Raw genomic sequence first — 23,903 nt, 5'->3', positions numbered from 1 at the left:
AGCAGTGCTGAAAACTATTTACCACAGTTTGAATTTACGAGGACAAAAGCTAAACTTTGCTGGCTCTTTTGTAAACCTTCAGAATACAGTAAATCTAATTATATTTTTTTCTTCCTTTTAAATGTTGTTCCTCTTATAATTTTAATAATGTTTTGTTTACACTGGTATAAAGTATTATATTATGCTGTACTTTGTGCTTGAGAAATTAATTCTTCTTTATGTATAATAACAAATTGTGATATGTATAAAATATTCATAATCAAAATATTTAAATTTAAAACTAAGGTAAAAATTGAGGACACTATGAGTTTTCTTGTGTTAGTTATAAGTGACCTTATGTTTTTAGATTTTAACTTCTGAGGGAGTCCTTTAGAAAGTAAATATTTGGGATTTTATGTAAGTAAGGAACATTGCAATGGAATTCAGATAATTAGAAAAATATTAGCCTGGCTTTCTTTTCATGGACACATGGCTATTTTAGCCATCCCATACTTTACATGCCATTTTAGTTCAAAACAGGGAAAGAGAAAGAATAATTGGCTGCAGTCATCTGTCAGATTTTAGGGTGGGCAAATAATCCTATCACTCTCTAGTTTTTCCTTTCTTAAAATTTGGCTACTTCAGTCTTTAGTGAAGAAGGGACCAGAATTAAAACTGGAACTCATGTCACAGTGTTTGTTTGATAGTCCTGAGTAGTATCATATCTCTCTAAAGGTTTCTAAAAAATAAATAGGAAATATATATATATATATATGTAAATATATGTGTGCAAAGATTTCTCAAAATCCCAAGATCAAAATCAGAAATTTGTGGACAAAATATTCGTTTATGTGAGTTCACATAGCATTGATAGTAAATCTAGAGGATACAGACTACACACTGTGTAAAATATCTGTAACATCCTAAATCATATTCCTCTTACATATACTTTAAGTTACAATATTGACATGAGTCAGTATAACTGTAGAAATTTTGCTGACTAAAGTTCTGAGTATATCTCATGATGAGGGTACTTAGATATATGATAGATAAGGTGATAAATATTAATTATACTACTAAGCATTTGTTATCATGATGGATGCTATAGTGTCAACATCTTTAGACCAAATAACCAACACATGAGAGTGTACCATATTAAATATTCAAACAATACAATATACTTATCTATATTAATTGAAATAATACCTTGTTTATACCTTGAAAATATTTCCAATATTGTTGTTATTAAATGTTGCCATAAAAATTACTGAACCTGCAGAATAAGCCATTTGGGATTAACATTGTCACATTACTGATAGAATTGTAAAGCTAGCCTGAAGTGTGATTTGTGATTTTTCTTAACCTGCACTTCATGTACCATCCACCTATTAGGGCACAGAAGGCTTCAAAGAGGTGACTGGCTTCTGATTGAGTTTCTGGAAATGCCAGTCCTCTAAAGTTCTGTACCCTGGCTTGATGTGTGACAGTTGTTGAGAAATGTCTATCTTCTTGTTGGAAAAAAAAAGAAAGAAGGAAAGAAAGGAAGGAAGGAAGGAAGGAAGGAAGGAAGGAAGGAAGGAAGGAAGGAAGAAAAGATAAAAAATACAAAGGGAAAATCTTCCCAGTTCAGATTGATGGCCTCATGCAAAAAGCATGTCCACGCCCACTCTAATCAAATTTCTCCCTAAGGAGCTCTTTATGTGTGAAATCAAGAGCATTGCTTGCTGTGTTCCGATAGGGTCATATTCTCTCTCATTTCTGAAGGGAAAGATCCACTTGATGAAAAATGGATAACTATGCTAAGCAGGCCAAAAACGTAACAGCACAGAGAGTCTGGAAACTGATGTTGATTTGATGCTTTCTAGCAAAGGTTCAAATATGCAAATGAACTTTTATTCTAATATACTCCCTTTGTGAGGAAATTGGCTTTATGACTTTCCTATAGGGCTTTACTGTAGGAAGGCAGAAACAGCCAAATGTTATTCATCTGAATGACCTTTTGCAAAAGTATGCATTAGTCTCTTTGGTAAAAATCTGTTTCAGAGCCCTCCATAAAAGGAAATCGAATATAGAGATACTATTAGATTTGAAGAAGACCAACAGAGAAGAGCCAACAGCACAGAAGGAATTCTGACACACCCCAAGTGCATTTTCTGTTGGCTTTTAACTAATGTGTGCACTGCCTGCGTCCCTCAACTTCCTGTCTACTGCTTCCTCAAGTTGCAGTAACTCAGCTTCAGCCCTGCTCTGAGTTCATCTTTCCATTATTAAAACAATCATGTCTTTGTTATGACATGAAAAGCAAAACAAAACAAAACAGTTTACAGAGAGAAGTTCAAAATGACAGCAGTCTCCTTCATTCCCAGCAAGACAATTACTGGAATACGAGGGAATACGTCCATGTGATAAACTTGTTCTTGAAAACGATTTTTTTTTTCAATGTAAGAAATGTATCTAACATGGTGCTTTTACCTGTCAATTTTTTCCTCTCAGATCACCACAGTATCAGGAAATGAGTTCCTTCTGCAGTCAGATATTGACTTCATCATATTGGATTGGTTCAATGCTATCAAAAATGCCATTGACAGATTGGTATGTATTTGTTTGGGCTGTTACATTTATTAATTAAAAATGTAGTCATTTAAATCTTCCTGTTCAGGCATACAACATTCACACATTTAAATGGATCCTATAGCTGGGAGATACTAGCTATTTTAAGCTTCATAGAGAACACTAGGAACCTTTATTTCAGACAAGATTTGTGAGGTAAATGTCATTTCATCTCTCTCTTTCAAAAATTTTATGTTCTCATCCTGGAATCGCATGCACATTCATTTACTGGAGATTGTAACAAGCACACAAGTATTTGGAAACTACTGCATTTTTATATTTTCTGTTTAGGTAGTCACTAATATACATGCTGGAAAGCAAATATCTATGTAATATAAATATTATGCGTTATGTATAAATATAATAAATATGTATTATGAACATGTTATAATACCACAAATAAAAATTATTTATACTTACTTTTATAATTTTTCAGATAATCTAGAATGTTCTCATGAAAATTAGATACCTAGAACTTCAGTAAATTAGCTTAAATTATACATCCAGAGTATGTGTTTTAAAGGCTCAAATTATTTAAAACTGTTCCTTATTGACTTAATTTTATCTCACTAATATATATATAATTGCATGAAAAATTGCTGTAACTAGGATATGTTTAAAATATTTCATTATATCCTTTTAGGGTCAAACTACACAAATTAAAATTGTCTTTCCATACCATGAGCAGAACCCCAATATATAGGCCACAAACACAAGGATTATATTACCTTTAAATATAGCATCTAGGGCCAGAAAACCTGAATTTGAACATAGTTCGTATTTACTAGCTGCATGGTTTGAGAAAGGTGGGTTTTGTTTTGTTATTTGTTTATTGGTCTGTTGGTTTTCCTTTCTCTCTGTTTCCTCAGTACTAATAATGTTGCCAATGTATGGGCCCTGCAGAATACCTGAAAGGATTAACTGAGTTGATATATGTATGGTTCTTTAAGTAATTCTTATCATTTAGTAAATGCTATTTGGATAAATGAATCACAGCATAAAGGTCATATCACAAAAAAATTAACTTAAGAAAATGTCCAGTCAAATTTAGCATCAAGATAAGACGCAAAACTGTTTGGCGAATCTTTTCTTCCTAGGAAAAGTACTCAAGACACTGTTTATTACTTCTAGCCAAAGAATCCAAGTTGCCGGTCCCTGGAGTTGTTCAATTTCCAGAGATCCTCAAGTTCTGAACTGCTGAGTCATGGCCATGCCGACAGAAAAGAACAGAAACCAGAGCATAGGAAGTCTTTCAGTGAGTGTTTTCTTTGATTTGCTCATTTTACCTCTGTCTAAATGCAGAGCTTATGAAATATAAATGTATTAAAATGAGATCTAAGCCAAAGCCAGGCTACTTTGGAAGATCTGTAGCCATTTCCTACCTAGGGATTCATGCGCTGGAGGGCAGTCTGGGCACTCTGCTCACATCATTGTTGGTAATGTCTTTTGAGAAAATAATTGTTCGAAGGTCATGGTCTCTGCTTACTGCAAACCTCTGAATCTCTGAGTAATAGCCATGGAGTTCAGATTGGTGATTGATTTTAAGAATGGGAAATGTCAAGCATCTGGCACGCTGGCCATTTGATTTTCATACATTAAAAGACATGAGTGACCATCACAATTGACCCAACTAAACCAACAGCCTTTGCAACTGTCCCTACTTCCAGAACACTAGGAAGATTTAGAAATACACCTTCCAGAGTTGACAGGAAGTGTGAGGTTTGAATGTGGGTGTTATCGAAGTTACAATGAGTTCTGCTTCCAAAACAACTGAGTTACGAACAACTTACAGCACTTACATGATGGTCTTCAAAACTTTTTTTTTTAAATTCAGCCTGCTTCTTTCTCAACAAATAGGAATTATTAAAACATGTCACATGTATTTCACATTCTCAAACTGTGTCGTAGACTTCTGAAAGGACATACCGATAGATTTCATATCAGGAGAACCAATTTCTCAGTCTTAAAATTTATAGCATCTTCTCTGAGCCTTCTATCTAGCTATTTGTAGCCATTTTTCTGTCTAAATATTAATGTAGTTTACATCCCAGCTTTTAAAACTTAAGAACAAGGCGGTGAGTTAAAGAAACATAATTACAAGTAGTGTTAATAAAGATGTATGATAAATTATTTTATTCGTTTTTAACATATATGTGTCACTAAAAAGATCTGTATGTATATGTATGGCAACATGCCTTTCAAAACTGAATTATTAGTGGCTATTGTGAAGGGTGTTGTTTCCCTAATTTCTTTCTCGGCCTTTTTGTCTTTGGTATACAAGAGGGCTTCTGATTTTTTTGAGTTGATTTTGTATCCTGCCACTTTGCTGAAGGTGTTTATCAGCTGAAGAAGTTCTCTGGTTGAATCTTTGGGTTCGCTCATGTATACTATCATATCATCTGCAAATAGTGACACTTTGACCTCTTCCTTTCCGATTTGTATCCCCTTGATCTCCTTTAGTTGTCTTATTGCTCTGGCTAGGACTTCAAGTACAATGTTAAAGAGATATGGAGAGAGTGGGCAGCCTTGTCTTGTCCCTGATTTCAGTGGGATTGCTTTAAGTTTCTCTCCATTGAGTTTGATGTTGGCTATAGGCTTGCTGTATATTGCCTTTACTATCTTTAGGTATGTGCCTTGTATCCCTGATCTCTCCAAGACTTTAAACATAAATGGGTGTTGGACTTTGTCAAATGCTTTTTCAGCATCTAAGGAGATGATCATGTGGTTTTTCTCCTTCATTTTGTTTATGTGGTGGATTACATTGATGGATTTCCGTATGTTGAACCACCCTTGCATTCCTGGGATGAAGCCTACTTGGTCATGGTGGATGATATCTTTGATGTGTTCTTGGATTCGGTTTGCAAGTATTTTATTGAGTATTTTTGCATCAATGTTCATAAGAGAGATAGGTCTGAAGTTCTCTTTTTTTTGTTGGATCTTTGTGTGGTTTAGGTATCAAAGTGACTGTGGCTTCATAGAATGAGTTTGGTAGTGTTCCTTCTGTTTCTATTTTATGGAATAGTTTGAGGAGAATTGGTGTTAGTACTTCTTTGAAGGTCTTGTACATAAGTACCTTGGTGTGACTCTAACCAAGCAAGTGAAAGACCTGTTTGAGAAAAACTTCAAGTCTTTGAAGAAAGAAATTGAAGAAGATCTCAGAAGATGGAAAGATCTCCCGTGCTCATGGATTGGTAGGATTAACATTGTGAAAATGGCCATCCTGCCAAAAGCAATTTACAGATTCAATGCAATTCCCATCAAAATACCAACTCAATTCTTTACAGACCTTGAAAAAAAGATTCTCAGCTTCATATGGAGAAACAAAAAACCCAGAATCTCCAAAACAATCCTGTACAACAACAGATCATCTGGAGGTATCTCCATTCCCGATCTCAAGCTGTACTACAGGGCAACAGTAATAAAAACTGCATGGTATTGGCATAGAAACAGAAAGGAGGATCAATGGAATCGCATAGAAGACCCAGAAATAAACCCACACACCTATGAATACTCAATATTTGACAAAGAAGCCAAATCCATTCAATGGAAAAAAGACAGCATCTTCAACAAATGGTGCTGGACCAACTGGATGTCTACATGCAGAAAAATGAAAATAGACCCATATTTATCACCCTGCACAAAACTAAAGTCCAAGTGGATCAAGGACCTCAACATAAAACCAGATACTCTAAATCAGCTGGAAAAAAAAGTGGGAAACAGCCTAGAACTCATTGGCACAGGAGACAACTTCCTGAACAGAACACCAACAGCACAGGCTCTAAGAGCAACAATCAATAAATGGGACCTCATGAAACTGAAAAGCTTCTGTAAAGCAAAAGACACTGTCATCAAAACAAATAGACAGCCTACAGATTGGGAAAGAATCTTCACCAACCCTTTATCTGACAGAGGGCTAATATCAAGTATATATAAAGAACTAAAGAAGCAGAAAAGCAACAAACCAAGTAATCCACTTAAAAAATGGGGAACAGAGCTAAACAGAGAATTCTCGAAAGAGGAACATCGAATGGCAGAGAAACACTTAAAGAAATGCTCAACCTCATTAGCCATTAGGGAAATGCAAATCAAAACGACCCTGAGATTTCATCTTACACCCATCAGAATGGCCAAGATGAAAAACTCAAGTGATAGCACATGCTGGAGAGGTTGTGGAGAAAAGGGAACCCTCCTCCATTGCTGGTGGGAATGTAAACTGGTTCAACCACTCTGGAAGTCAATCTGGCGCTTTCTCAGACAACTAGGAGTAGTGCTACCTCAAGACCCAGCTATACCACTCCTAGGTATATACCCAAAATTTGCTCAAGTACACAACAAGGACATTTGTTCAACCATGTTCGTAGCAGCTTTATTTGTAATAGCCAGAACTTGGAAACAACCCAGATGTCCATCAACGGAGGAATGGATACAGAAATTGTGGTATTTTTACACAATGGAATACTACTCAGCAATCAAAAAGGAGGAAATCATGAAATTTGCAGGCAAGTGGTGGGATCTAGAAAAGATCATTCTGAGTGAAGTATCCCAGAAGGAGAAAGACAAACTTGGTATATACTCGCTTATATAGACCTACAAGACATGATAAACATAATGAAATCTACACACCTAAAGAAGATAATCAAGAAAGTGGACACAGGCGAAGGTGATTAATCCTCATTTAGAAAGACAAATGGGATGTGCCTTGAACTTATGACAGGAGTCTACCACAAAAGGCATCTGAAAGACTCTACCTAGCAGTGTTTCAAAGCAGACACTAAGACTCATAACCAAACCCTCAGCAGAGTGCAGGGAATCATATGAAAGAAGGGAAGTTAGTATGATATGGAAAGGATAGGAGCTCTACAAGGCCCAAATATATCTGGGCACAGGGTCTTTTCTGAGACTGAAACTCAACCAAGGACCATCTATGGATATAACCTAGAACTTCTGCTCGGATGTGGCCTGTGGTAGCTCAGTAACCAAGTAGTTTTCCAAAGTAAGGGGGACACGGACTATTTCTAACAGGATCTCAAGGGCAGGCTGTTTGACACCTCCCCCCAGGGGAGGAGCAGTCTGTTAGGCCACAGAGGAGGACTTTGCAGCCAGCCCTGAAGATACCTGATAAAACAGGGACAGATGAAAGGGGAGGAGGTCCTCCCCTATCAGGGGACTTGGAAAGGGGCAGGGAGGAGACCAGGGAGGGAGTGTGGGGTTGGGGAGGGAATGAGGGAGCGGGATACAGCTGGGACACAGAGTTAACAAAATGTAACTAAAAAGAAAAAAAAAAAAAAACTGAATTATTAGCAACCACACTTCTGGAGGTTACTGGAAAAGTCCAGTTGAGACCCTTTTGAAAAGAAAGAATTGTTGGAAGGCCTATCTCATAGTTTTCTACAACTGCAAGAGGCTGATTCAGCCCAATATTTTTGTGATGCTTCAGAAGGTTGTCATCAAAGTTAATCAAAGTCTACAAACTACACAGGGTCTTGGTCAAGAGTCAGCAATGTTTCCCACTTCTTTCCTAAGATTCCCTGCACTCTGCCCAAAGGTTGCCCATAAGTCTCAGCAACTACATTGATAGTCTGCAGGGCAGAGCTTTTCAGAGGGCCTCTGTGTCAGGCTCCTGACTTGTTCTCTCTTTTCTCCTTCTTCTGATGTCCAGCCTCTTTGCCTTCCTGGATAGGAATTGAACATTTTAGCAAGAGTTCTCCCTCTTAATTACTTTCTTTAGGTGTACAGATTTTAGTAGGTTTATCCTATATTGTATGTCTATATGAGTGAGTATATACCATGTGCATCTTTCTGCTTCTGGGATAGCTCACTCAGGATGATCTTTTCCAGATCCCACCATTTACCTGCAAATTTCATGATTTCCTTGTTTTTTATTGCCGAGTAATATTCCATTGTGTAGATATACCACAATTAGGAAAGAAGTGGGAAACAGTAAGATCTGGAGAGGACAGGAACTCTACAAGGAGAGCAACAGAACCAAAAAAATTGAGTACAGGGGTCTTTCCTGAGACTGCTTTTCCAACCAAGGAGTATGCATGGAGATAACCTAAGATCCCTGCGCAAATGTAGCCCATGGCAGTTCAGTGTCCAAGGGGGTTCCATAGTATTGGAATCAGGGACTGCCTCTGACATGAACTGATTGGCCTGCTCTTTGATCACCTCCCCCTGAGGGGGGAGCAGCCTTACCAGGCCACAGAAGATGACAATGAAGCCACTCCTGATGAGATCTGATAGACTAGGATCTGAAGGAAGGAGAGGAAGACCTCCCCTATCAGCAGACTTGGGGAGGGGCATGCATGCAGAGGGTGGAGAAAGGAAGGAATTGGGATGGGAGGAGGGAGGGAATCACGGGGATACAAAGTGAATAAAGTGTAATTAATAAAGAAAAAAAGAATAAAAAAAAGAGTCAGCAATGCCCTCTAACAGGTTTTATTTAGAATTAATTGCATTTCAATAACATTTTCCTTTAATTTTTGAGTTTTCCCCTTTTGTTTCACATGAGATAAGGGATAAGGTAAGATCACAAGGTTAGAATTCTGTTGTGAGTATATATTTAACGTTAATTATGTAAATATTTTGTAGTAAACACTCAAGAGTTTGTGATGAAGTGATTAAAGGATCTGAAATCTGAGATTTAATTACAGCTGTGGAAGAGAATTTGACATGCCTCTAAACCCTGAGGCAGCCGGGGAAAAAAAAAAAAAAAAACATAGCAAAAGCATGTTTGAGAAACTGAGGCTCACACATCCAGTATGTTAGAGTGTTTCTTAGAAAAAATTATTCTATGGAAAGAATACTCAATCTTTCTCTGTAGATCCCCCCCCATTGGTTGGGAAAGACAATTATTTAGCATGAGAGCAAAGCCATTATTGCCTAAAGATAAGAGAAGAGACAGGGATTTATTCAAGTCAAAAATTTCCTTAATTGTACAATGACTTTTAAGTTAAAACAGTGCTATTATAAGACAATATTTTATAGGTACTGTAACCCAGATGCTGTTCCAAGTACTTATCTTAAACTGACTCAGTACTCTCATCAATCCAAGGAGATTGCTACCATTTTTAGCACTATATTATAAACATGGAAGCCACAGCATCTAGAATGATGATGAAGTGTGTTAGACATTTAAGAGACATATGTAAAACTCAAGCAATCTGCTCTTACACCCTGCTATGCAACTATGAACTTTACTTAACTGAACAAATAAAAGTTAATCTGTTTCAAACTTGGACTTAGATGGACATTAGCTTAAAAAATGAAAATAAAAGTCAATGAACTTAAATCAAGACTCCAGCACTTTTTCATTAATTTTACTATTAAAATAGAAGGGACATTTAGTCTTTAATGCTAATCCTAATTTTCAAAATCATTCCTTTTCTATATCTTTATGATTATTTTTTCAAGGTAAGACACAGTTTTTACCCTTCACACTAGGTTACATGAAATCATATGCGTGAATACAATTTTACTTGAAAGATGTAGTGACTGACCTATCCACGCCTTATGAAATTAGACCATAGGTTTAAAATAATTATTAGCAAAATTTTATTTGATTTTTTTAAACTTTTTTTTTCAAGTAGAAACTCCCACTTCCACATGTGAAACCCTTTTGAACTAAGTCTTAGATTTAAACACCCAAAGTCTAAGTTTCTTGAATCACGTATTAAGCTTTAAGTCACTGTCTGGAGATTAAGTAATTATGTGGATTCAGACTCACAGTAACTTCTTCCTTATTAGTAGTCCAAGCACAAACTGTATTGTCTGTTTGCTGCCTTTGGCTTCCTGTGTCCTTGATGTTCCCACGAGTTTTGTCGCCAAGATTGTAAGCAGATAAAGCCAGAATTACTTTTTTTAAAAAAGGCATGTGAACATCATTAGCAGCTAACAGGTGGTCCTGTCTTTGTCCAGTTTTTCCGTTTAACATGGGGAAAACATGTTCTCCCAGTGATTAAATTCAGAAAGTTGTGTTAAAATATACTTTCCTTTAAAAAAAAATATGATTCCAACCTGCCAACACTATCAAGTACTAATCGGATATTTTAAGATATCAGTTGAGTCTAACAGACAAGAAGCCAGAAAATTCAGTGCAAGGGCCAAATCACTGTGAGAAATTCAGGACAGCAGCCTGGGATGGGAGAGGGAGATCAGCTCTCTAGGGAGGTCTGCTATGGAGAGTGAAGAGTCAATCAAACAAGGGCTCACAGATTTCTACAAGGAAAGAGAAAGTATCTCTCACTGATGGAAAAGAGGAAAGGCCCAGATGTAATCATAGTTTCAGATTGCTTTGGAGAGCTTTTTTAACTTTTCCAAGTGTTCCTTTCCAGATCTATAAAAATGGGTCTGATAACATCCTTCTAGAATCATGTGAAATTTTGAAATTAGAGATGTAAATACTTAGTTCACAGCAGGCACTCAATAAATAGGAGCTCTTTTATTATCCTCTATGTCTCCAAGCAGATGGCACCAAGAAGGGTATGAGCCAAGGGTGGTGTCTGATGGAAGGCTGGAGCAGGGCACACATACTCTACATCCTTTTCCCTAAGGGTACAGGAAATACAGGAGAGGAGCCAGAATTAGATACGGGAGTCATAGCTGCAAAAGTCTAAATGTGAGCAGCTGGTCCTTCCCCTGGCACCTCACCAGGTGAAAATGGCAGCCAGGGCATTCTTGGGAGCAGCATATCAGGACCCAGTAGAAGGGAGCCAAGAGATGCCCTTGATTACTTAATGCCCAAAAGAGCATGTCATTAAGAAGTCCTGGTTAATGGAAAGCTTCAACATCCAGCATGCACTTCAAACAAAGCTCTTGTTTATTCCCTTATTCAGTCATTGAATGTGAATGTTGTTTTTTAGCAGATACCACTAAAATGTACATAAAATTCTTGAATTCACTTGCCTTTGCTTTCACATAAAGACAGACAGACAAATAGATAGAAAATGTGTTTCTTCTGTAGTAGTTTATCTCATAGTTATGAGATTGCCAAATTATAAAATCCACAAGTCTGAATAATAAATTTTATATAAAATACTTTTAACATTATAAATGTACACAATCAAAAATAACGTTTTAAAAGTCGCATGGTAAAATAACTAAAAGAAAATGCATTTCCCTTTAGATTTTAATGTTATAGAAATTATGTTTTAGCAAAATCCTAAAATTATTTCAATATGGTTCTCTCAATTTCATACATCTTAATGATGATTCATACACCGTAATGGGGTTACAGGAATGAAGATAGAAATAGAAGTTTTGAATGAGATATTAATACAATGCTGAAGGTTAAAAATCTGTAAGCTTATGGGCTACATCTGAGCAGGGTGTCTAGGATCTCTCTATGCATGGTTCTTGGTTAGAGTATGGGTCTCTGCAGGTCCCCTGTTCCCAGGTTTTTTGTCTCTGCTGTTCTCCTTGTGGAGCTCCTGTCCCTTCCAGGTCTTCCTATCTCCTCTCCCCCCTTCTTCCATAAGATTCCCTACACTCTGCCCAAAGTTTGTCTATTAGTCTAAGCATCTGCTTAGATACCCTACTGGGTAGAATCTCTTTGATCACCTCCCCCTGGGGGGTACAGCCTTGCCAGGCCACAGAAGAAGATAATGCAGCCAGTCCTGATGAGACCTGATAGGATAGGGTCAGATAGCAGAAGAAGAGGACCTCAGCTATCAGTGGACTATGGGAGGGGCATAGGGGGAAAAGAGAGAGGGTGGATAGGACTGGGAGGAGACAAGGTAGAGGGCTACAGTGGGGTTACAAAGTGAATAAATTGTAATAAATAAATAAATAAATTTAAAAATCTGTAAGCCTTTCATGTACTGGGGAATAATCATTATGACACCAAGTGAAAACAAGTTTGATAGATAAGTAGTAATGTTTTGTAATAATCTAAATAATCATAGTTCTCAACAGAAACAGCTAAAAGTATCGTCTCATTGTAAGATGTTTGTGGAGACCTTAACACATTTTCCTAAGGAAATCATAAACAAGGCACAAATAGCAATGGACCTTCCATAGCCATTTATACTGTTATTTTTAAGGAACAGTTCATTCTGAGTTTGCCATATCTCTAGCCCTGAGGACTGGCACTTTCCAGTAATATTTCCATCCAGCTTGTTTCCTACTCTGTCATGCCTACAAAAAAATTCCAACTAAGCAGTGGGGATCTCAGAATGATTCTGACTAGAACTCTTAAACCCTGAACATCCCCAGAACTGGTGTGAGAGAGATGTAGTGCCTGGAAGAACCAGGAAGAACAGTATGGAACAAAGAAAACAAAGGCTGGAAAGGAAGATTTTGCAGCATGTAAGGAAGTGAGTCTCCAGAAAGGCAAGAAATAGGTATAGTATGTCTCAGGATTACCGTTGCTGTGAAGAAATACCATAATCAAGGCAACTCTTATAGAGGAGAACATTTGATTGGAACTGACTTACAGTTTCAGAGTTTTAGTTCATTATCATCATAATAGGAAGCATGGCAGCATGCAGGTGTTGGAGAAGGAGCTCAGAGTTTCTACATCTTGAGATGAAGGCAGAAGAACAAGACTGTATCACACTGAGCAGAGCTTGAGCATATATGACCTCAAAGCCCACTTCCACAGTGACATACTTCCTCCAACAAGACCACAAGGCCACACCTCCTAATACCGCCACTACTTCTTGCCAAGCATTAAAACACATGAGGTTATGGGGGCCATACCTAGTCGAACCACTTCATTCTGCTCCCTGTATCCATAACATAACGCAGAATTGCATTTGGTCCAACTTCAAAAATCCCCATAGTCTGTAACAGCTTCAACCCTGTTTAAAAGTCCAAAGTCTACTGTCTCTTCTGAGATTCATGGCAATTTCTTAACTGTAATCCTCTATAAAATCAAAATAATAATAATAATAAAAACAGATCACATACTTCTGAGATATAATGTCACAGGATATATATTACTGTTCCGAAACATAGGGAAGGGAGCATAGTAAGAAAATACTGGACCAAAGCAAGACTGAAAAGCATCTAGGGAAACTCCAAACTCTGCATTATCATGACCTACCTCCAAGGTTCTTTCTCTTGGGCTAGTTGCACTCCCTGTTACCAGCTTTCCTTGGCAGGTGTCCCTTGGCTCTGGCATCTCTAACATCTTGGGGTCTTCAAGGCAATCCAGGCTCCACCTTCACAGAATGGCCTTTCACAGTTTCCACAATGTCCTCTCTGGGCTTCCATGTAGGGACACCATTGCCACCTGCCTGACCTCTGTAACTTTCCTTAGGCATGAAGGGAGATTCTCTAACCTTTCTTCTCTTCTTTACTCTAAAGCCAGAACCGTGTGGCTGAAGCTACTAAGTTCTGCTGCTTGCTGGGGCTGGAACATGGCTCCAGAAAAAGCTGAGAGTTCTATGACCTCAAAGCCCATCTCCACAGTGACACACTTCCTTCAACAAGGCTACACACGCTCCAACAAGGCCACACCTCCTAATCCTGCCATTCCCTGTAGCCACGCATTCAAACACATGAGTCTATGAGGACCATTCCTAACAATCCACCACATAGCTGGTAGATTAAGTCTGGTACTGTTCCAGCAATTAACTTACTGGGTTTAGGTGATGCATATACAGTCGCTGATGGTACTATCTTTTCATGTTTTTTTGTTTGTATTTTAATATTTCCCATTTAAACAGTGACACATACAAAGTTAGAGATTAGGCATTTCTATAATTCAATAGAAGAATATTCACATTTTTTAAATTGCAACATGAAAAAATTTTAAAGAAAGATCTAATTGTCTTTATGATTTATGTTAAGACCTTTTAAGTATTAAATACAGTCTTGATAACTCATTGTTTTTCTACTCTTCTCCCCAAACCAGTATTTTTTCAGTCCTTATGATCTTTCTGGGTAAGTATATAATTAAGAACTTATAATATGTTTGTTATTACCCCAAATTGAAAAGTCATACTAATTTCTCAGATAAACACATAATTAACAACTGTTTGAAACACACACCAAAAAGCCTGTCCTGGGGACTCATAAAAATATGTATCATAAATATTTTCTTATTATGAATTTCATATGAAATAGTGTAACCCTGCCAATATTTGAAAATAATAAGATGAATAAGCCATCTGTCAAAAAAGAGAAAACAATATTAAGCTTGTAGAAATAAATCAAATCTAGTGAAGAAGAGAAAGAAAAAAATCTTACCTAGAAAAAGAAAACTCATAATATTTGCATAGATTACTATGGTTTATCATGCCATTGGAAGATTGGAAGTACTTACATACTATGATCATTCACCTTAGTTTTCTCCCTTCTCCTCCCCAAAAGAAGAATGTCACTTCTGGCATCAATTTTACTTAATACCTCTTGAGAAAGACTACAGAACAAAAATCTAAACAATCAATAACTTCACTTATTTAAAGACTGTCCATTTGCTCATTATCCATGGACTATGGGAGTTCTTTGTTGGAAAACAATTTAGATGATTTTTAAAAATATACAAATGTTATTATGGCTAGTGTTTAAATTCAGAACAGGGAAACAGTAAAGATTAGATACATGCTTGTGGATCAGGCATCCGAATATGTTTGTCCAAACACTGTTATTCAAAAAGTTTCAGGGCTACAACAGGCACCCCTGTGACTCTTACTATTCTGCTATATGTATTCATGGTAGCTGGCAGTAATCTCAACTCTTGTAGGACCCATAGATTGTAATTTCTTCAAAACATTTGTTCTCTATGAATCATTAGCTATGAGAACTTGGTTATGAGCTGAGCAAAGCAAGTTCTGATTAATCTCTTCTTTCCCATCTAAGGGGCTGATCTTGCCCTCTGCCCTTTGGTCACCCAGGGCCATGCATCCAGAAGCATGAGCTATTCTCAAGTCCATATAACCCTATGAGTGCTCCGTCACTAATCACCCCATCTTCCTCCTGACCCTGGCAGGAACACTGACTATGTATCTCCTTAGATGAACTGCAGTTAATCAATTTCTGATTTCATTAGGTCAAGTGGCAACTTTCTTTCTATAATAGGCCAAATCCAGAGGCCTCTTTGCTCTACTCCCAGCAATATTTCCCAAACGTTAGTACATTGTTGTGATTATAAACAAAAGAAAGTAATGCTATTTGAATGCTTCTAAAAGTTTTATCCTTTTTATTCCATGACTAAGAATAGGCACATGTTAACAGTTTATTATGAAGTTAAGGATAGGATAGTCACTCATTATTGTCAACTAAATTTAAAATGCCCTTTCTCAGAATGATATTTGAAGCTTTCTTCCATTCGCAGCTTTCCGTGTCAAGAAAACACTGTTTTGAATGCAAATGATCACTTACTCTTTCTGTATTCAAGATTCCTGTGGTCCACCCACCCACTTTGTTTCTAGACCACAGAAACTTGTACTATGATTCCTCAAAAGACTAAAAGAATGTACCTTTCTTTTTAAGTCATTTTGTTGGGTATTCAAATGGTTTCACCCATATGCTTAGAAAAGGACTAATTGTAAGCATAGAAACTTCAGTGTTTCCTTTCTTTTTTTTTTTTTTTAGAAAATAAGTTTGTTCCTTGTTATTCATAGTAGATCCCACATCCTTTAAGGAAAATCGGGTATTATTTTTCACCTAGTCATGATATTAATCTGAAAATAACAGATATACCACTTGGAATTTATTAAAAATGTGATCTATAAAATTAAGCATTTTTTTCTTATAGGAATGGTTCATGGATAATTTGCTTATTTAAATAATAACTAAAGGCAATATTCCTATTCTTTAACTCTCTTGCTGAAAATAGAGATACATTCCACTTGTATAAAATATATTCAACTTGTATAAAAAATATTCTACTTGTATAAAAAATAATTCCCTTAAAAATGTAAACAACATAGCTGGGCGTGGTGACACATGCCTGTAAACCTCTCTCTTGGGAAAGCAGAGGTAGGCAGATCTCAGTGAGTTTGAGGCCAGCCTGCACTACAAAATGAGCTCAGGTCACCCAGGGCCACACAGAGAAAACCTGTCTCAAAAAAAAAAAAAAAAAAAAAAAGTTGACAAATGTCTGATGCCATTACTAAGGAAATAAAAGACTAAAATCTTGCTGTAGACACAATCTTGGCAGCACACACCTATAACTGTAGCACTTAGAAGATGCATGCTAGAAGATCAGGAGTTCAAGGCTGTTCTCTGTTACATATTATGTACAAGGTCAGCTTTAGAAAACAAAGAAAGAAACAGAAAAAAAAATTGTCAGCCATAGTATCTTCCAAAACCCAAAACTGAGGTCAAAGAGTAAAAATGATTTCTCCTCCTTCTTCTCCCCTACTTACTTACTCCCTGTATTGCTTTTCAAGTGTTTCCAGTAAAACTAGTACAATAGAAAAATACAGAGGAAGACCATGCAGACAGTCCTCATGAGACGTGATAGGCTAGGGTCAGTTGGAAGTCCCGGGAGGAGGACCTCCCCTATTAGTGGACTTGGGGAGGGGCATAGGAGGAGATGAGGGAGGAAAGGGTGAGAATGGGAGGGGACGAGGGAAGCGGCTATAGCTGGGATACAAAGTGAATAAATTACAATAACTATTAACAAAAAGATATTGAAAATACAATTCCAAACACCTCTATTAGCAGTTTCTTACTATCTGTGCCTTTTTCTCAGTGTCCCCTCCAACCCAATCTGTGACCCTCAATTTGTTTTCCAGCGAAATTAGCTAATGACCTTAATCTACAGTGATGCTGCCATCACTTTAAGTTTACTTTTTTCCCTGCTGAGATAACATTCTCTAAGTCTCAGCTCAGGCCACATCTTTCAGCATTCTATTTTAATATCCTTATTGTGTTTTAAAGAATTGTGATGTGGTGGTTCATACCCATTCTTTTGGCTTTTCTTTGTTCACTGACTTCAAAATTTTAGTGTTATTTTTTATTCAATAAAATAAGAAAGGTATTTTCCAATGTAGGAAAGAATAATTTTGATAATTTTTGAAAACTGCAAATATGATTTTCTCTAGAGTCAATTTATTTTTAGAAACCCAACTTAAAACAGAAGTTACAGAACTTCTGGCCTTCATCACTTTCTTTAAAAACTAGATGGAATTATATAAGAAGTGTGGGTGAAGAAGAGTCAGAGTTTTGAGTACTTTTGTTTTATAGGTGAGAAAGGGATTTATTTGGCTTACATTTTGAGTCAGTCCATCACTGAAGGAAGTCAGGACAAGGACTCAAGCAAGAACTTGTAACAGAAGCTGTGGAATAACACTGCTTTTTGGTTGATTTCAGTTCATGCTTAGCTAACTTTCTTGTAGCATCTGAGGATTACCCTCCCAGGGAATGCAGCACAGACAGTGGGCTGGAAACCCTTCATAAAACAGCAGTAAAGACACCAACAGGCTTGTCTATGGACCAGTGTGACCTAGGTAGCATTTTGATTAAGACTCCTTCCTCAAATGGCTCTAGGGTGTGTCACATTGACAACTAAGCTAACTGGGACAAAATGCTAATACACTGGCTATTTAACTTTACATACTTGAGTACCATTCTTAACCAAAAACACACAAATACATAATTTGGATACATTTGTCAAACATCCTGAAATTAAATTGCTGCTTAAATATAATAGATATCTCTATATACACATTAATTAACACAACAGAAAATTGGATATGATGGAAATATTTACATTAGATCTGAAGGTAATATAAAATCTAAGTATATCTAAGGTATTTGTAAATTTTATATTGTTATATAAATTCTGATATAATATTTCTGTGAGTGAATTTTGGTACTCTTGCTTTTCTCTCTCTCTTTCTAGCGCTCTCGCTCTCTTACCTGTTGCATGATGGCCAAGAGCTGATTCCAATGAACCTACATTTATATACTTTTAACTTGTCTTACATCAGAAGCAGTCCAATGACCTCATTCCTGCCTTGCCACCCCTTCCTCGTTCCTAATTTTTTTTTAATTAAAGAAAAAGGGAGAAATATTAGCCCACAGACTGCCTGCCTGTAGGTTGCCTACCAGCCTCTGCTGCCGTCAGCTGCCGTGGAGGTATGCATGGATAAAAGCAGCCTGCTGACTTGAGCAAGCTCTCTCTGACTCTCCTTCCTGGGGTGCCCCTCTCCTACTGTCTCTCACAGTCTCTCTCTGCCTCTTTCTCACTCTGCCCTTACGGCTCAATAAAACTCAGTGCCACACCCACTGCACGGCAGCTAATATTTATATCATAACACAAACGTTGGGGAAACAGCTAGAACTCAGGCTGGCAAGGAAGCATGAACTGTGTGGCCAAGAGCTTGCACTGTAGATTTTGTACTGAAAGAGATAGGATCTTAAAAAAGCGCTGCCATGTAGGGAAACTGTATGAACAGGTCTGATTTCCTAAGGTGACCATTTCTACAGGTAGTAGGAAACAAGGAAAGAAAGATCAGAGGTAAGAAAATACTGCAGCAGACCAAGTGACAGATGCGGTAGGCCCAAGCTAGCAGTGGGAACAAAGACAGACTCCAAAGATTTCTGAAGCGGCAGGTTTTCCTGAAACGTATTGGAAAGATTCTTGACAGTTCCAAAAATTCCATTTCTTCCTTGTCTTCAGAAACAAAAAATGTAAGATGTAAAGTTCAGCGGAGCTTTTATCTAACCACTGGTCTTCAGAATTTACTACTGTCTTGTTATACAACACATAGTCAAGGGACCAGTAACAACCATGTTACCTGGGAGCATGGCTTTTATTTATTTACGCGTATGTGAATATGCATGTAAGTGCCCTAGAAAGCCAGACAAGGATGTCGCATTCACTGGAGCTGGTTTTCCAGGTAATTGTGAGTCACCTAATTTGGGTGCTGGGAACTGAACTCTATACCGTGGGAAAAGCCACAAACTCAGTCTTCTGTCAGCGCCTGGAGACTAATTTCAGTATATAAGCTATATGTGCATTAAACTTTGATAAATACTTTCTGAGGTTACACAAAAATAACTCCCTAAATCGGTTTGTAAAAGGCCAGGGCCACAGCCACTTTGGAGCACCGTCTAATCTACCCTGCGTAGGGTTGCTCGGTTGGCCATTTGCTGACAATTCAGAGTTTGGATGGTAAATATTCATTTCATCTCATCACTCCCTTCCAATTTATGATCACACACAAATTGCTACAATACAGAATCCCAGAGCTACCCTTCCTGAGCACATTTGCTTGTACTAGAGCCAGCACTTTATCCTGAACACTGAAATAGTCAGGACAAAGGACAGACAACAGCAATAAGAAGATTGTTACTATAATTAAACTAAATTCATCACAATAAACATATAACAAACCAAAGAGCAATTCCATGAACTGTTCCACTAATTTCTTGGTATTCCACTAATCCCATATGCAGAATAGATCTGAAATTTTGTTTTTCCTTCACCTTCCATACACTTCATATGTTAAGAATGTAAATTCCCACATGTATCCTCTGATAGCTAATTCACTTCTCCAAGGGCAAGAATAACAGTATTTGATTCCTTCGATTACTTAATTTTTGTGTTGTTCTTGAGTACTATAATTCACTTCCCATCAGCCTTTCAGGTTAGATATCTTAATCTGGATGATTCACAGCTCAGCTGCTGTATTCCCACCTAGAGCTGCCTTATTAGCATTCCAGCGGTGCTTGCCAAAACAATCAAGGCCCAACAAGCTACACTTAAATCAAGTTGTGTGGAAAAGTTGCAAGGAAAGCAGAAATAGGCTCACATTTGAGTTCCCATAAACAGTGGGCAAACTTGGAATGATGTCTGTTTAAACCTTCGAGTAGCATATGATTTCATCTCTGGGAAAAACTGATAATGATTACTTCCGAGGTGAAACATCACCTTGGGTGTATGACTCCAGGAACCAGAGACCAAAATAAAATGAATGGACAAGTGATAATATCCTCTCAATTAATTTTACTAAAATGTGGTTCCTAAATATCAAGTCTCTTTAAAATGTCATTGTATAATAAGAAGACAAGCTGTACTGCCTGGATGGCTTCACATATTTAGTTTTATACTTCAGGGACAGCTTATACAGGAATACTTAATACTGGTTTATTTTTTCTAATAAGTGCCTTCATTTGTTTTTGCTGTTCCATGCCTTATTTTTTCTTTATTATTTTTGTTTGTTTGTTTATTACAATTTATTCACTTTGTATCTTGGCTGTGGCCCCCTCCATCTCCTCCCAGTTCACCCACCCTCCCTATTCTCCTCCTATGCCCCTTCTCTGGTCCACTGATGGGGGAGGACTTCCTTCCCTTCTAACTGACTCTAGTCTATCAGGTCTCATCAGGGCTGGCTACATCATCTTTCTCTGTGGCCTGGCAAGGCCGCACTCCCCCCCCCCCCCGCCCCCGGCCGGGCCCCCCCCCCCCCCCCCCCCCCCCGCCAGGGTGAGGTGAAAGCCAAAAAAACCTGGGCCCAGGGGGCCTACAGAGAGCTATACTCCAACCAAGGACCATCCGTGGAGAGGATGTAGACCCCTTGATCAGAGGAAGCCCATCGGTGGCTCAGTTTCTAAGTGGGTTCCCTAGTAAGGGGAGCAGGGGCTGTCTCTGATATGAACTCAGGGGCCATGCCTTATTTTTAAATTGAGTGTAGCTGAATTCCATTGAAAGATTTGGCTGAGGACCTAAAGGATTTTGTTTAATTTTTACTGAGCAAAATCCAGAATGTTAGTCAATAAGCATTAGATATTAATCGCACATGAGTGGAAACATTAATTTTTTTTCTACCTTCCAGAATTCCAGGTCAGTGAACTCATATAATAATCTATTTTGTAAGCTCAATAAAATTTTATTTAAAGGTTTCCCTTCCTGTCCATCTAGGTCACTGGGGTTCAAGATTTCTGAAAATAGCCCTTTCTCAAAGAAAGATGTGTACGCCAATTGTGCTACCAGCTCTTTATTCTTTTCTCTGTCCTTGAGTTAAGGACACACGGACAGGGCAACCTCGAAGTTCTGCACTGGAGGACTTCTGGCAATTTATTCAATTTACTCTAGGAACCATTTTAACACAGTCCTCTCACTTGATGACACCCCACGTCTCTGAAGAGCTGTGCTCTCTTGTTCATTCTGAACTCACCCAGAATACTAATCTGTATGCAGGACATGCCAGTACTACACAGAAACAAGCGTGCATTCACAGGTGCCTTTGGCCCAGCCTCCGAGTCAAGATAGGCTCCATTACCAACACTGCCATCCCTTTGTGCTATCTTATATTTTTCCTTGTATACATCAAAACTCACACTGAACAATGAATTCTGCCCTACAAAAGAGGATTTCTTTTTGTTCCTGCCTAACCTACCTTCGTCCACTAGTTGAACAAACACCCCCACACTCCCCCACACACAAATGCTATCATGTAATAAATAATCTTTGTGATGTTATAAAAGTCATCATTTTCATATTCTTCCAAGAAGCTGTTAAACTGCCAGCGGAAGATCACGGTGGAGTGCTGAGAGTGTCTGTATCTGCTGCTATATATGTAACTTTGAATCTCTCTCTTAAAACTTTGTCAAGTCGGCCTTTCCAGCAACAGTAGTTTTCATTGCTTAACAGTTTCTGGCTATGTTTTTAATATGACAAGCAGAAGCTTACTCTTTTATTAAATGCTAACTTTATAGAAAATTAAAGCATAAATGCACTATTTATACTGCAGTTAGCAACAGTAATTTGTGACAATCAAGGCAAATCCATTCAGGGAAAAAATTAAACCAAATCACTCCTCTAAATTATTGTTGCTTTTCTCCCTTCCTTGTCTGGTAACTACTTCTCATCTTTGACTTTGAAACCCATCAGTTTAAACTTGGTTCTTATTCCAGTGGGCTAATCCCCTTTCATAAATCATGCTCGAGCGCCGAGGTAATTTGCACATCGTTTAAAGAGTATTTGCTTTGAAATCTTCACCTCAAGCCCTTTTGTATATCCTTTCTCTCTAAAGATTTGTAGTATTTGTTTTGTTCTCTGAGGTATAAAAGACCTGGATAAACTTTATTCCTGTTGTTTCAAGATTAGTTAACTAAAATGCATATTAATTCAGCAGGGATGGGGACAAATCTCGGTAAAGATGATCACGCATGTGCCCCCGGGAATAGCAGAGTACAAAAACGTCAGTCTTCAAATCTCCTTGGACTTGCTCAAAGGAGTAGTGGGGGATTTAGATTTCTAGAATATGTCTACAAATGTAATTTCTTTGTTGTGGAGAACAGGAGCTATAGTGATTACTTCTCCCCAGAAAATTGATTCTAATTTATATTGGAACAAAAATTAAGCTGTCTACAAAGTAGTTCTTCAAGAAGACAGGGAGAAAGTACAACAGGAAAGATACATCCAGTACTAAACATGCCCTATATGCTGCCGGTTTTGTTTGTCTGTTTACTTATATATTTATTTATTTTCTCATTTCAAATCCCAAAATGGAGCTCAGCAGTAGAACAGCTATTTCCTTTCTCTCTACGAGAAAAGGTGAAATTGGACAGACGTCACAAAATCAGAAATAGACACATGTTGGTAGAGTTTGGTGTTGTTTTTACACTTACAAACTAATATTTTCCCATTTCCTAGAAAACTCATCAATTGATACTGATTTCTATGGCACTGATCTCTGAGAATGTTAAGGTTTTTCCTGATACCTTCTGCAACAAAAAATGACCAGAAACTTCTGGCACTTAGATGCTTATCTGAAAGTCACTGGGTGTAATAGAAGGTAATAATTCACTCGCGTAGATTCCCAGCTACCCACATTCTTGTTCCACTTTTCCTCCTTACAAGTGTAGGAATAGATGGTTCCCCAGGCCTCAGGGTGCCAAAGTTTGCACCATTAGGAAAATCTGCAAGTAGCTTGATTTATCTTCCCCACTCAGTTAGCTAAGACCCAGCTAAATAAAACTCAGCAGGAACGAGCTTGACTTGTTAAACTTTTTTAAATAGGGAGATGCGACAATTACAACTTTCCTTCTCCACTACTTGAGTTTCCATCGGAAGTGAAGCCCCTGGTGAAAGATACTCAGACAAGATCCCAAATTATAGGTGCATGGCTGATGATGCTGAGTTTTGAGTTTTCATTATACACAGAGGGTTGTCTGCCGTTTGCAATTAATCTAGGCACAATCCTCTTGGTACTTTGGGAAGAATGTGGAAGACATAGCCATTTTATAAGTTGTAAACTCCTAAATTACCTTAAATTAGAGACGCTATTAATCGGACACTTAAAGATAGGATCTGCCTATTGTGTAGGCTCATCTTCCCCTGATGGAGAAATCAATTAAATATTTAGGATGTGGAATACCTTCCAGGTTGGATAATGGATTTCATTTAAATT

General features: G+C 37.7%; 1 protein-coding gene and 1 non-coding gene across 2 annotated transcripts in view; one reads left to right on the top strand and one right to left on the bottom strand.

The window, feature by feature from the left end:
* The window catches only part of Arhgap15 (Rho GTPase activating protein 15), a 528,611-nt gene that overhangs the window by 225,284 nt on the left and 279,424 nt on the right, over window positions 1–23,903 (top strand). The window contains exons 6-7 of the mRNA XM_055599722.1: window positions 2,473–2,571; window positions 3,721–3,844. Of these exons, the coding sequence (XP_055455697.1) occupies window positions 2,473–2,571; window positions 3,721–3,844 (223 nt within the window). The remainder of the gene's footprint in view (window positions 1–2,472; window positions 2,572–3,720; window positions 3,845–23,903) is intronic.
* Window positions 21,798–21,920, bottom strand: LOC129671795 (small nucleolar RNA SNORA40). Its single transcript, XR_008719389.1, has one exon. It is a non-coding gene; the product is annotated as a small nucleolar RNA SNORA40 (small nucleolar RNA).

The sequence above is a fragment of the Psammomys obesus genome, unplaced genomic scaffold (assembly GCF_907164565.1).
Source record: "Psammomys obesus unplaced genomic scaffold, mPsaObe1.curated_primary_1811, whole genome shotgun sequence".
Lineage (NCBI taxonomy): Eukaryota > Metazoa > Chordata > Mammalia > Rodentia > Muridae > Psammomys > Psammomys obesus.
This window is presented reverse-complemented; position numbering and strand designations above follow the sequence as displayed.